General features: G+C 40.7%; 1 protein-coding gene across 1 annotated transcript in view; it reads left to right on the top strand.

Moving 5' to 3' along the window:
• The window catches only part of LOC133867201 (G patch domain-containing protein TGH), a 78686-nt gene extending 63560 nt beyond the window's left edge, over positions 1-15126 (top strand). Inside the window, exons 14-16 of the mRNA XM_062303912.1 lie at positions 20-148; positions 937-1158; positions 14055-15126. Of these exons, the coding sequence (XP_062159896.1) occupies positions 20-148; positions 937-1158; positions 14055-14810 (1107 nt within the window). The 3' untranslated portion in view covers positions 14811-15126. The remainder of the gene's footprint in view (positions 1-19; positions 149-936; positions 1159-14054) is intronic.
• Positions 15127-15416: the final 290 nt, after the last annotated feature.

The following is a 15416-nucleotide window of genomic DNA, read 5'->3' as shown; positions in this document are numbered from 1 at the left end:
CTGAAATTATTGGAAACAGCAAGTTAAAGATACTGAAGCTGAAGATCTGATAACAAAGAAAATGTTCCCAAAACGCGAAGAATACCAATGGCGTCCTTCACCTCTCTTATGCAAGCGCTTTGATCTCATTGATCCTTACATGGGGAAGGTAGTATCACGCGCTTTTTCCCCTGCTGTCTTTTTCTTGTCAAGGCTTTTCTTTTCTCTGCTTTACTTTTTGTTTCTTTCCTTTTTTCTTCTCTCTCTCTCCCCTCCCCCCCTTCTTTGCCTTCCCTTTGGAAAAGATTTTCCTTTCTCCCTTTTTCCTGTACCATGTCTATTTATCCATTTTTTTCTCCCCTTTCATTCTGTTGACTTGCAAGATTTGTTCCTTTTTGTTTCACATGCTACAAATCATGATCGTTATTGCTACTACTAGTACTATTACTTTATCACACATACTCATAATTCGTACAATTACAATTACAATTATTTTAACGCATGGTGCAATATTGACACAACAGTGCAGAGCAGCTACACTGTTTTGGTTTATTTAGATTCTTGTTCAGTTAGGCTGGAGGCATAATTTATCTTTCTAGATAAATTGGGATCTTTAGAGAAGTAGGATTAGCCTACTAAACATCTTGAGTTTGTTCTTTCCATCCCCTCTTTTTCTTCATCTCTTTTTGTCCTGCTATTTTAGTTTTGCTCTAGTTGGTACTCCTCTCTGTCTCTTTCAGGGAGGAGAGAGAGAGAGGGGGGGGGGGGGGGGTGTGTCAGTAAGTTCAGAATTTTTGCTTCATACTTTCTTTCCTTTTTCATATTTTGGATTTTAATTCCATAAAAGAAAGTGTACTACGTTTCCTCATCACTGAATGGATACACATTACTGAAGCTGTCCTATAATTTGGCTGCTCAGAATATTATATATGCTCAACATATTTTCACCATTTGCAGCCACCTCCAGCTCCAAGGATGAGGAGCAAGATGGATAGTCTTATTTTTACGTCAGATTCTGCCAAAGCAACAAAAGTGGAAGAGACTGTCGCTGCAAATAGAGACTCATTCCCTACACCTCAGTCTGATGCTCAAGGAATAAGCCAAGACATAGCTAATAAGGAAGAAATTGAAGCTGAGGTAGAAGTTGAAAATGTTGAGAGGCCAGTTGACTTGTACAAGGTACTTTCAATTTGTAGTATCATAATTATTTTTTAATTTTTGAATGTTTTAGGCAATCCTGAGCAATATGTGCCTGTTCCTTTGTTTTTCCGTGTCTCTATCGAAGCCTCCCTTTCTGCCTTCTCTCTCCCTTGAAATCCCAAAATGTCACATGAAAATTAATAACTACAACTTTAAGAAGACCTTGAGTAACAACAAGAATATAGTTGTTAGTGCTTAAATTCAACTTCTAAGTTTAGTTGAAAATTGATTCAATTTTTATTTATGTGTATATATATATTTGTTTTCCATGTTATGTTGTATGCATGTACAAATTGAAAGACACTGCCGAATTGCTGCACGATTCGCCAACTTCTTTCTCCAGGGACTGCATGTTGGCGCGTCCACTGACTCTTCTTGTTAGTTGTTCGGTTCTTTTTGTTCCTCTTTTAGAGACGGTTAAGCTGGGTAGCATGAGGTTGTTAAGGTGGTGTTGAGTGAAGTCCAAAGCTTTTGAGCTGGCGGTGGAGGGTGGTTCTACTGGGTTAAGAATTTGTGAAAATTGTAGGGGTTTTATTCGGTGAGTTTTCTTGGGTAGGAGAGACAGTTGCTGGTTGTTAGCCACCGTAGAGGATTTGTTGTCAGTGGAGGATTCCACAGTTTTTTGGAGACGATCCAGAGTTGAATTCCAAGGTATGATTGCTCTAATCTGCACAAATGGTTTTTAGTGGTAGAGGTAGACGGGTGTCATCCTAGTGCTGGAAGGGAGAAAGGGAGGTTGGAGGTCTTTTGTAGTGGAAATTGTGAATGGCTGTGGATTATTCCCAGTCCATTTACGTTGGCTCCCTGCTTGTTGCAAACCATCGGGTGAGGGCAACAACAAAATGATGATGGAGCTAAAACTTACAGCGGAGATGTGAGGGAAGAGGCTGTTTGCAGAGGTGTTGAAGTCCCTGGCAAAGCCTCAATCAACTTTGGGTGGTTTTGGAACTCCATTGACGGCGGCACTGGTCCCTATGGTAAAGGTGATTAAGTCTCCAGCAAAGCCCTTAGCGTCAATGGGTGGCTTCAGGTGGCATTTTGATTGTGGGATAAGAAGGCAGTGGAAAAGATCGACGAGTGTGTGGGAGAGTTCGCCCTTGCTGTTTCCTTCAGAAACGTTGAAGATCATTTCACCTGGGCCTTTGCGGGTGTCTATGAACCTAATTCTAAGAGGGATAGAAGGATTCTTTGGGATGAGTTGGCTGGCATGCTCAGTTGGTGGAACTTGCATTGGTGCATTGGGGGTGATTTTAACATCACCCGATTCCCTAGTGAGAGGTCGGGAACAACTTGCTTTTGCCCAGCTATGATGGACTTCTCTAACTGTATTTTTGATCATGATGGACCTTCCTCTTGTGGTGGTTCTTATACTTGGTCAAATAATCAGGAGTCTTCCCTCTTGGTCCAGAATCGACAAATTCCTTGTTTCTCTGGCTTGGGAAACTTAGTTTTCAAGCTTGTCCCAGAGAAGACTTCTTAGACTTTGCTCGGATCATTTTCCGATTCTCCTTGATTTTGTGACTTTCATAGGAGAAGTAGGTGCTTCAAATTTGAGAACATGTGGATGGAGTCAGAGGTTTTTGTGCATAAGGTGAAATAGTAGTCGGACTCTTACCACTTCCAAGGCTCTCCAAGCTTTGTTGTGGCTAGCGAGCTCAAGGCTTTGAAAGTTGATTTAAGGAGATGGAATGATGAGGTGTTTGGCAATGTAGGGAGAGAGAAAAAGTTCATTTTGGAAGATGTATGTGCTTTCGATACCACTGAAGAAGAGAGGACATTAGGCGACAAGGAGAGAAGGGGAAGTTGTAAGTGAGTTTGAGAGATCCACTCATGGAGGAGGTGAGTTGGAGGCAAAAATCTAGGGTTTTGTGGTTAAGGGAGGGTGTTAAGTGCACAATGTTTTTTTTTTCTCTCTCTTTCACAAAGTGGCCAACTCCAACAGGAGGAAGAACTCCATTGACTCCTTGTTGATTGATCGCTCACTTTCTACCAACCGGATGGAGATCAAGGAGCACATTGTCTAGTTTTATAAAAAGTTGTATATTGAGCAATGAAGTGTGTGGCCTTTGTTGATGGCCTTCCCTTTGATTCTATTGGTGAGGCTGAGGCTAATTGGTTGGAGAGAGAATTTGATGAAAGGGAAGTGTTGGAGGTAGTGAAAGCTATGAATGGTATCAGGGTGCTGAGCATTGATGGCTACTCTATGGTGTTCTTCCAAGCTTGTTGGGATGTGTTAAAAGAAAACATTATGAAGGTTTTTCGTGAATTCCATGCTAGAGGTATGTTCGAAAGAAGCCTTAATGCTACTTTTATTGCCCTCATTCCGAAGATTTTATGGGCTGTTGATCTCAAAGACTTTCATCCGATTAGTCTTATGAGTGGCATTTACAATTTTTTTTTTATAAGAAACCAATCTCATTAAAAAAGCATAAGGCGCCCCTTAGTACACTAGGAGTATACAAGGAAACACCTAATTGGAAAGAAAAAAGCGAGTGAGAAAATCATAAAAGATAAAGGGTGGACATAAGCCGTAGTTCAAAAGTACAGAGTAAGGTAGAACGATGATAGAATAATCTCTTCCAATATACTTTCCAAATCCTCAAAGCTCTTATTGTTTCTTTTCCTCCATAAGCACCAAAAGAGGCAAATAGGCGCCATTTTCCAAACCGCAGTGCTCCTTGGCCTTCCAGAGAACCACCAACAAGCATGCAAGTTGACAATCCGTCTAGGCATAACTCAAGACATCCCGAAATGAGTGAAGAGAGAACTCCACAAAATAGAAACCACATCACAGTGGAGAAGAAGATGATCCATGGACGACTCAGTCTTCTTACACACATCTATTTAACACAATAAGATGATCCACAGACTCTATGGACTCCTCAGTCTTCTTGCCAAGAGCAGCAGACCACACAAAAAAGGCAGCCCTTGAGGGTGCTTGAATGCGCCAAACACTTCTCCAGGGAAAGTGACTACTCTCAATGCAAACTAAAAAGTAAAAGAATGACTTGACCTTGAACAAACCTTTTTTGGAGGAGACCTACGACAACTTATCTTCGTTGCCTCTTCTCACTTTGACTGAGTGCAACGCCTGGAAGAAAGAAACAAAATCATCCACCTCTCAATCGTGAACCTCCCTAGTGATGCTCATGTTCCACCGGTTGGAATCACCCAAAAACTCCAAATTATCTGCAACAGAGGCGTCCTTTACACGGGCAATACCAAATAAAGCTGGAAAAACTGCTTTTAGACCTGTGTCCCCATACTACAAATCATGCCAAAAACTGATCTTGGAACCATCCTCCACAACAAATCTAGCGAATCTTGAGAAAGAATCACAACATTCTCTGATGTTCTTCCACACCCCCACCCCAAAGGCACTTGTTGGCTCGAGAGAGCAACACCTGCCCCATAGGCTGTTGTATTTAGAATCCACCACGACTCTCCACCACGCATCTCTCTCATACCCAAAACGCCATAGCCATTTGCCTAGCAGGGCGTGATTGAACGCCCTCAAATTTCTGATCCCCAGCCCTCCTTCAGAGATATGAGAGCAGATCTTGTTCTAGCTAACCAAGTGATATTTAAATTCATCGCCTATCCCACCCCATAAAAAGTCTCTTTGCAGGACTAGGAAAGAGTAGTCTTGATAAGGGTAACCCTGCACCCTTAGACAAATACAACATTTTTCAACTGGCCAAGCGACGCTCCATCTTAACCACGATACCATCCCAGATAGACTTAGCCTTGTAATACGCGTCGAGCGGCATACCAAGGTACTTTAGGGGCAAAGAGGAAGTCCCGCAGCCCAAGATGAAAGCCAACTCAGCAGCATTATTCATGTTGCCAACAGGGACCAAGAGGAATTTGGTCAGATTGACTTTTAAGCCAGAGACGGCTTCGAAACCTAATAAGAGAACACGTAGGTAGCAGAGGTGGCTAGGGTTAGCCTCACAGAAGACCAAGGTATCATCTGCGAACAACGAGTGTGAGATGTTAACCACGGGAAGCCTAGAACCCACAGAAAGCTTGAGAGACGACCACTGTCAACAGTAACAAAACATTTTGCTCAAAGCCTCCATGACGACTACAAACAGAAGGGGAGATAGATGATTGCCCTGTCTCAACCCTCTAGAACGAAGAAGCCGGACGGAGAACCATTAACCAAAACAGAGAAGCACACCAAAAAAATGTAATGTGATATCCAAGAGACCCATTTTTCCCCAAAACCGCATCTTTTCAGCATGTACAATAAAAACTTCCAGTTGATGTGATCAAAAGCCGTAGTAATATCCAACTTGCAAAGCACCCTAGGAATACCATACTTGATACAGCTATCCAAACATTTGTTGGCTATAAGGACCGAGTCCAAAATATGTCTACCTTTAAGAAATGCGTTCTGAGGCTTTGAGATAATCTTCTCCATAGCATTATTGGATCAGAATCCTATTCGGCTAAAGATAATGCTATAGACTTGAATAAGGATTCTGATCAAGCTTTAGAGTTAAAGAAAGACTCTTCTAGTTAGACTTCTATTTAGATTAACTCTAGACTAGTTGTGAATGTAATCTACTAGGACTCTAGAGTTAGACATTCAGATTAGATAGATAGTTTGTTTCATGTAAAACACATCTAGTGATTATCTAGATGTTTCAGATTCTTCTATAAATACAACTACTGCCATACATGTTTAGTATGCAGAATTACAAACAATCTAAATCTCTATATGGTATCAGAGCCTTTCATGACAAACGTCAATGGCTATCCCAACATCTGAAACCAATTCCACTCAAACCTCCAACCCTCCTCCTATCTCCACCACCGTTGCTTCCCCTGCAGCGTCAATACCTATTCAAAATGTCCATCACCATATCTCAGAAAAACTCACCCAAGAAAACTATCTTCTCTGGCAATTTCTTATGGTTCCTTTTTTAGAAGGACAAAACTTGTTCGGCTATGTTGATGGCACTCTTCCGCAGCCTCCCAAGCTTATTCCCGACAGCACTTCAAGTCTTCTTGTTACCAATCCAGCCTATCTACCCTGGTATCATCAAGATCGGATATTTTTAGCGCCATCATCTCCACCTTGTCTGTGGAAACATTACCTCATGTAATCGGTCTCTCTACATCACGTGAAGTCTAGATCACCCTGGAGACTCTCTTTGCTGCTCAATCTCAATCCTGAATTCTACAACTCAAGCAACAACTCTCCAATCTGAAGAAAGGCGCTCAATCTATCTCAACCTACTTTCAAAAAGCACAAGGCTTTGCAAATCTCCTGGCTGCCATTGGCAAGCCGATCGACAACTCAGAATTTATCTCCCACATCCTTGCTGGCCTGGGTGCCGACTACGACCTGCTTGTCACTTCGGTTACTACAAGACAAGACTCCATCCCTCTCACGGATCTTTATGGCTACATGTTGTCCTATGAGCAGCGCCTTGAGACCCACAAATCAGCCCTTGAACTGAACATCTCCACAGCAAACACAGCTCAACGACAGAGCCCCTCCTATCCGAGGAACAATCGTGGCAACAACTCCGGCTATCGAAACTTCAATTTCTCTCGTGGCAGGGGGCGTGGCTGTGGTTGAGGATCCTCTCCGCAATACTCCTATGGCCCGGGACAGTCCCAACGTCCAATCTGTCAGGTATGTCACAAGCCAGGCCACACGGCTGCAACCTGCTGGTTTCGGTTCGAGCAACGATATCAGGCAGAAAATCCAGCACTGACTGCCAACCTGGCTTCTGCCTCTTCTGCATCAGATCCACAATGGTATCATGACACCGGTTCCAATGTTCATCTCACTAATGAACTCTCCAACCTCAACATGCATGCTGAGGACTACATGGGTACTGATCAAATCCAAGTAGGCAATGGGCAAGGTTTGCATATCTCAAATTCTGGTCGTGGACTCTTACCCACCCCCTCACGTAATTTTCACTTATTCTCTCTCTTTCATGTTCCTCAAATACAGAAAAATCTTATTTCAGTTAATCAATTCACCCGTGATAACCATGTCTTTATTGAATTTCATCCTACTTGTTTCTATGTTAAGGACCTTCGAACTCGTCAGCTCCTCCTTCAAGGCCCGAGTAAACTCGGTCTCCATGGCCATCCCTTGCTGCCTCAACTTCCAGTTCTCTTGCTGCCTTCATTGGTGAAAAAGGTTTCTTTGGATAAGTGGCATCTCAGGCTTGGTCATCCTGCCTCTCCTATTGTCAACCAAGTTGTTCAGTCCAAAAAGCTGCCCGTGTCTCCATCAAAGTCTTCCTCCATTTGCTCTCCATGTCAACAGGGCAAGAGTCATCGTTTACATTTTAGCTATTCTCCTTCTATTTCCAATAAACCTCTTCAATTGTTGTTTCTTGATGTATGGGGCCCTGCTTCCACAACCTCTGTAAACAACAACCAATTTTATTTAAGTGTGGTTGATGATTTTAGTAAATATACTTGGCTTTTTCCTCTTGCTACCAAATCTGAAGTGTGTGCAACTTTTCTTCATTTCAAACAACTTGTTGAAACGTTCTTTAATACTAAAATCAGATCTGTTCAAAGTGATAATGGTGGCGAATTTCGTCCACTCCAAACTGCACTCAATTCCATGGGAGTCTCTTATCGCCTAAGCTGTCCTCACACTCATCATCAAATGGGAACCGTTGAACAAAAACATCGCCACATAGTTGAAACTGGTCTCTCTCTTCTTGCTACTGCCAGTGTTCCATTTACCTTTTGGGACACAGCCTTTGAAACAGCCACACATCTCATAAACCGTCTTCCTTCCAAAGTAACAAAGAAAAAGTCCCCATATGAGTGTCTTTTTCACCTCACTCCAGATTACAAATACTTAAAAATATTTGATTGTGAATACTGGCCTTTCCTCTGCCCATATCAATCTTCTAAACTCTCCTTCCGATCCTCTTCCTGCATGTTTATTGGCTATAGCAAAAATCACCTTGGTTACAAATGTCTTCATATCCCATCCGGTAGAGTGTACATTGCAAGACATGTTGTCTTCAATGAAAACAGTTTCCCATTCTCAACTTCATCACCAAACAGAGTCTCTTCTTCTCCTCAAACACCTTTGTCCTTATCGATTCCTTGTGTTCCGTCCTTACCTTCTCAATATTCTGCATCTTGTCCAAATACACCAAGTTTTACATCTCCAAATTCATCCACTTCTACATCTCCATCAGCAACTACCACTACTCCTAATCTTCAACCCCTTGCTTCTTTTGACCCTTCCTCAAATTCTGAGTTAGCTTCTTCACCTGAACCACTGTCCGTCCTTCCAACTCGAGTCCATGGCATGACCACACGGTCTCAGAATCAGATTTACAAACCTTACATATTTACTGATGGACGAGTGAAGTATCCACCTCCTCAAGCTCTCATTGCTTCCATCGTTGCACATGAAGATGAACCCACTTGTTTTTCTCAAGCCAACAAACATCCGGAATGGCGTACAGCAATGAACACTGAATTTGATGCTCTTCTCAAAAATGGAACATGGTCTCTTGTTCCCTTCTCCCCATCCATGAACATAGTTGGATCAAAATGGGTCTTCAAACTTAAAAGGAAGGCAAATGGGGACATCGAACGGTACAAGGCTTGTCTAGTAGCCAAAGGGTTTCACCAACAACCTAGGATTGACTATGCTGAAACATATAGCCCCGTTGTTAAACCGATCACCATTCGCACTGTGCTTTCCATAGCTGTTTCTGCAGGTTGGGAGATTCGGCAAGTTGATGTCAGTAATGCGTTCCTCCATGGTCTTCTTCAAGAGACGGTGTATATGGCTCAACCTCCTAGATTTCAGCATCCTCAATATCCAACAGCTGTGTGCAAACTTCGCAAAGCTATATATGGCTTAAAACAGGCCCCACGCGCATGGTTTTCTCGGCTAAGTGCTTGGTTGATTGATCTAAAATTCACTAGTTCCAAATCGGATTCCTCCTTGTTCATTTACAAAGCTCACGGCATCACCATCTTTGTGCTCATATATGTTGATGACATTATAATTACAGGTTCACATTCAATGGCAATCACTCAGCTCATCAATGATCTTCACTCATCTTTGCCCTCAAGGATCTCGGCCGACTCAATTTTTTCCTTGGTGTTGAAGCTACATGGCATCAAGTTGGTCTTCATCTTTCACAACAAAGGTACATCAATGATCTCCTCACTAAGACCAATATGTTGCTTGCAAAGCCGATTTCTACTTCTTTGTCCGCCTCCACCATACTTAGTAGGTTTGAAGGTTCAACTATCACAGATCCAACCTTATACCGAAGCACAGTGGGATCCCTTCAATATCTATCTCTTACTCGACCTAATATAGCATATGCCGTCAATAAGGTCTCTCAATTTATGCAAGATCCTAGGGAATCACATTGGTTGGCAGTGAAGCGCATCTTGCGCTACTTAAAGTCTACAATCTCCTATTATTTCTGCATCTACAAGAATTCTTCCAAGCAACTCACAGCTTACTCAGATTCAGATTGGGCAACTTGTCCGGATGATAGAAGATCCACCTCCGGTTATTGTGTTTTACTTGGTAAGAATATTCTGTCATGGAGCTCAAAGAAGCAACCAACCGTTTCTCGCTCAAGTACTGAATCTGAGTACAAAGCAGTGGCCAATGCAGCAGCCGAATTAGCATGGATTCAGTCTTTACTCAGTGAACTTGGTGTTACTTCTCCACATCGACCAGTTCTACATTGTGACAACATTGGCGCCACATATCTCACGTCAAATCCTCTCTATCATGCACGCACAAAGCATATAGAGATTGATTATCATTTTGTTAGAGATATGATTGCTAAGAAACTTCTTGATGTTTGCTTCATCTCTGGGAAAGATCAACTGGCTGATGTCCTCACCAAGCCTCTTCCTGCTGTCCTGTTCGGGATGCTACAGTCCAACCTCAATGTGCATCCTCCCACGTCGAGTTTGAGGGGGCGTATTGGATCAGAATCCTATTTGGCTAAAGATAATGCTATAGACTTGAATAAGGATTCTGATCAAGCTTTAGAGTTAAACAAAGACTCTTCTAGTTAGACTTCTATTTAGATTAACTCTAGACTAGTTGTGAATGTAATCTACTAGGACTCTAGAGTTAGACGTTCAGATTAGATAGATAGTTTGTTTCATGTAAAACACATCTAGTGATTATCTAGATGTTTCGGATTCTTCTATAAATACAACTACTGCCATACATGTTTAGTATGCAGAATTACAAACAATCTAAATCTCTATAAGCATGACTCATTCTATTAGCAAGGACTTTAGCAATGACTTATAAACACCACTCACGACTCTAATACACCGAAAGTCCGCGAGGTCAATCGCCCCAGAAGTCTTGGGGATTAAGGCAATGAAGGAGGCGTTGACGCTTTTCACAAATTTGCTATGAGCATGAAAATCAAAAAAAGACCCTCATGATATCAGATTTGACCACATCCCTGCAGTCTTGGAAAAAAGCCATGGGGAAGCTATCAGGATTTGGAGCCTTATCTCGGTTCATACCTTTCACCACCTCTAGGACCTCCCTTTCCTCAAAAGGAAGCTCCAATCGAGAGGCCTCCTCCGTAGCTAAAGAGTTGAAAGCAAGGCCATCCAACCTAGGCCTCTAGTTGTATTGCTCTGAAAATAAGGACTCATAAAATTGAACAATATGATCTCTGATGGCCGGTTGATCTAAAGAAACTGAGCCGTTAACAAACAATGATTCTATGGAGTTGGATTTCCTGATGAAAGAACTTCGTGCATTTTTCACCTTCTTTTAGCCAAAGAACTCTAGATTTTTCTCTCCAACTAATTTCTTCTTGGGGAATAAATCTTTCCAGATCACTAACAATCGGGCTTTTCCTCAATAACTCTTTAGAGTCTTAGCCTCTCTCTTCCTCAAGCCTATCAAGCGTGCACAAATCTTCAAGACGAGCTTTTTTAAGAGAGTCCACATTTCCAAACACCTATTCGTTTCACAATTTGAGATCGACCTTTAAAGCCTTCTTTTGAGCAAGAACAAAACTAGGGGAGCCTTGAAAGGTATAAGACGCCCACCAAAGCCTCACCCTATCAACAAACCCTTTTTCTTGCAGCCACATATTCTCAAACTTAAAAGGTCTTTTCCCCCTTGGATTCTGCCACGGACAAGGATAGGAAAGTGGTCAGAGCACAAACGAGGAACCCTCTTTTGGAAGGTAGGTGCGACACAAGGACATGGTGAGATTGGACTTCCTCAAAGCACGCCGGATTAGAAAACCAGAGATAATATTGAAAATGAAAATAGGAAAATAGAATATAATAAAAAGAAGGGTTAAATACCTTATTGATACCTGAGTTTTCAGCTTTTTTAAATCTAGTACTTGAGTTTTCATTTGTTTCATAGGTGGTACCTGAGTTCAGGGGTAAAAACCACTTTGGTACTTCTGTTATATTTTTCATCTGAATATTAACGGTCTGCCTAGCGGTTGACACGTAGCACTATATACAAATTGTTTGATGGGTTTTGGGGTGGTTCAGCCAATTTTATTTTTTAAAATTGTATTATTCTATTATTTTTATATACTTTTTAAATATTTTTTTTATATAGTGCCACGTGTCAACTTCAGCGGTTGACACGTGGTAGACCGTTAATATTTGGACTGAAAATGTAACAGAAGTACCAAAGTAGTTTTTATCCATAAACTAAGGTATCATCTATGAAACAAATGAAAACTATAGTACTAAATTTAAAAGAGCTGAAAACTCAAGAACCAATAAGGTATTTAACCCTAAAAAGAAATTGGAAATAATATTTAAAGAAAGTAGAGAATGTAATAGAAAATCTAATGGAGTTTGTATTGAAAAATGAGTAGATAAAATAGAGAAGGGTGCTTTTTGATTAGGTAAAATACATGTTGCTGCTGGAGATGCTCTTAGGAATTGATATATATATATATATATTCTTTTTATGCGCCTGATGGTAATGAGATATATATTTAAATGATGAGTTTGGTTTATGATTTTCGTTATATTGATTGGAAGTATACTTGGAGTTCTATTATGCAAAATAAAGAATTGTTATATATGTCATACATGAATTTGCGCAATTTAGCCCGTCTTTTTCAGTCCAACAGTTTGGAATGAGCTTCCTTTCCGCGTGTGTGTGTGTGTGTGAATAGTTGAATGCTTCTCCTGTTAGTATCTTCTTTTTGCTTCCAGTTTGACATATTGTTATGGGTCTACACCATGACTAAGAATTGAGCTGCACAACATGGCTAAGAAGGAAAGTATACTACGTGGAGAAGAAAGTGGCTGATTAAGGCAAGAGGACCCATTGTAAATGTAGGATACATGCTCGTAAAGCAAGAATCCTACTAGGAGAATAAATGCAGGATTTTAAGGAGAGAAATAAGGGACTTATTTCCCAATAGAGTAAGCAGGATTTTAAGGAGAGAAATAAGGGTCTTGTTGCCTATTAGAGTAAGCAGGATTTTAGGGAGAGAAATAAGGGACTTGTTTCCCATTAGAGTTAGAAGTAATATTTACGTATTATATTTCCCCTTATGTAATCATCTCTATATAAACCTAATAGAGTGATCAATAAAAATATCAAGAAGAAAATTATATTCAACTCTTGTAGTTGCTTTGGAGTTTTTTAGGATTCCTCAAATAATCCTAACATTAGGAGGCCCAAGGTACCTCAAATACTATCACACCATTCACACGCATCTAGTATCCAATTTACCATTGTTCATCCCTTGTTACAGAGGTTCGTAACACATATGTTGATCAAAAACCTTTAAAAGAATGACTTCACTTTATGTATCGTTTCATAACAGAAAAACATCTTTATTTTTGCACTAAAAAAGCCTTCACTTTTTAATATCCCGTGGTAGCGGGAAAGCTCATCTTCGATTGTAAGCCTTGTGGAGATTAGACCAAGATCATGAAAATATTTTCTCTTGAATAGCTCTTATGTTTCATAGGGGTGAGTAAATTATCCGCTTACTGCCTACCGATTGCTTATCAAATCGAACGGAACCGTCATTGATCGCCTACCGACTAATTTTCAGTTCAGTAGTCGGTATAAAATTGTGTTCCGAAAGTTGGTTTGGTAACCGAACTGCCTTTTATTCCAACCGATTAACCGAACCGACATAAAACGAAAAGACGTCATTTTAGTAAGAACGAAAAATTTGATCTTTTTTTTTCTTTTCTTTTTTTTTTCCTTTTAAAAAATCAAAACGACATCATTTCATTACCTATGTTAACCGATTTAACTGACCACTTATTAACTGCTTTACGGACTTAACCGACCGCCTATTAACTGATTTACCGACTTAACCACCGCCTATTAACCGCTTAACCGACTTAACTGACCACCTATTAATTGCTTAACCGAAAAAAATTTACCGACTGCATTCCGACAAAAGTCGGTTAACCAACTGCCTACTAACCGCTTAACCGACTTAACCGAAATAAATTTACCGACTGCATTCCGACAAAAGTCTGTTAACCGACCGAATTAACCGCCTACCGAACCGATGTCCACCCCTAATGTTTCAGACATGAATGCCAAGAGTTTACTGAAATTACAGTCTGTACTTCTAGTGTTGGTCGCTTTTAACCAGTTATTAAGCTAAAGCTTCTATATGATGTAAACTTATATGCAACTTTTTGTTTTTTTGGGGGTCCTAAAGCGTGCATCTTGGATTAGTAGATGTTCAACAGGTGTCCATTCTCTTGAATTTGAGTGTGCAGCTCCCTGGTGCCTGTCTCGTTCATGACATGACAAAATGTGTTCTTTCACACTTGAGCATATTCCATGAGTACAATGTGCAGTTACTTTTTATTTGTGATAAAGCTAACCATCTATATTTGTGCAGGCTATTTTCTCTGATGATTCAGATAATGAAGGGGAAACCACCGGTCTCAACAAAGTTGAGGATCCAGAAAAGAAAATTGAAGCAGCTACTACAACATTAAACCGTTTAATTGCGGGTGACTTTTTGGAATCCTTGGGCAAAGAACTAGGCCTAGCGGTTCCCTCTGATCTGCCATCTTCAACAAGTAAGGCCAGGGTCCCTGTAGGAGATGCCAATATTCTTCCGGTTAAAAATAAGCCATGTTCCACCCCTATTAGTGGGACTTGTGTAAATGTTGATGTTCCTCATGACCTGGAGATAGCTCAAGATGGCAGGTCAAAGAAAAATGAACCCATTCATGGTAACTCAGACAGAAGTTTTAGCATACGTATGGAGACTGGTTCATCTGGGAAGAAATTTGATGAAGTTAATCCAGAAAAGGTGGTCCAAGAGGATAAGAAAGCAAAAACACACTCGAGCCGTCACCAAAATCGAAAGAAGAGTTCATCATCAGAAGATGAGAGGAATAGAAAGTGGTCTAGGCGAGATCGACACAGGAGTGATTCAGATGGTGATTCATCTAGTGACCATCGAGATAGATATCGTAGTAGATCAAAAGGAAGAAAGAAAGGATCCTCTCGAGAGAAAAGCAGTAGCAGCAAAAAACACTCAAAACATGATAAGCGGAGAAGCAGGGATTCTCCGGCCAGATCTCGATATGAGAGTGACAGAGAACATGGAGAAGCCAAGAGAGAGAAGCGTAAAAAGAGGGATTGAGATTTACGAATGCTTTTGAGGAAGATGGCTATGAGATTCAATTGAATGGTTTGTTTACCTGTGAACAGATTTACGTGGTTCCAGAGATGAGTAATACTGTACTCTTGTGCGTTGTGATGCATAGATATTATAATGAATTTTAGCATAGGTGGAAGGCGTCCTGTGTGTCTATCATTGCGAGTGATTTCCTTATACTCGCTCGTGTGCCCGCAGAGAGATATTCCTTTAAGAGCTAGTTATAGGTTTAAGATTCTGGATTGGAGATATTTATTTCTCTCTTCCATATATATATATATGGAAATACAAGATTTTGCCTCGCGCTTGCTTCTCTTTGCTTGTTGCTTCTGTTTGATTTACACTTATCTTTTTCCTTATCATGTCTTATGTGAATGAATGAGCGGCAATGGCTAAGAGCTTAAGAGTATCTGGATAGACGTAGTGAGTGCTACTTGGATTTTCTCCATTTAACACATTCCTTTTAAGTTCAATTTTTGAAATATACTCGTAAAATTTTCTAGACATTTCTTTTCCTGCTTCACTGTGTTTCGATCCACTTAGCAAAGATAAATCCATCTCATTAATGGGCTTGCACTCTCTAAGCCCATG

The sequence above is a fragment of the Alnus glutinosa genome, chromosome 4 (assembly GCF_958979055.1).
Source record: "Alnus glutinosa chromosome 4, dhAlnGlut1.1, whole genome shotgun sequence".
Taxonomy (NCBI): Eukaryota; Viridiplantae; Streptophyta; class Magnoliopsida; order Fagales; family Betulaceae; genus Alnus; species Alnus glutinosa.
The sequence above is the reverse complement of the archived record's forward strand: the minus strand, read 5'-3'. Positions and strand labels throughout refer to the sequence as shown.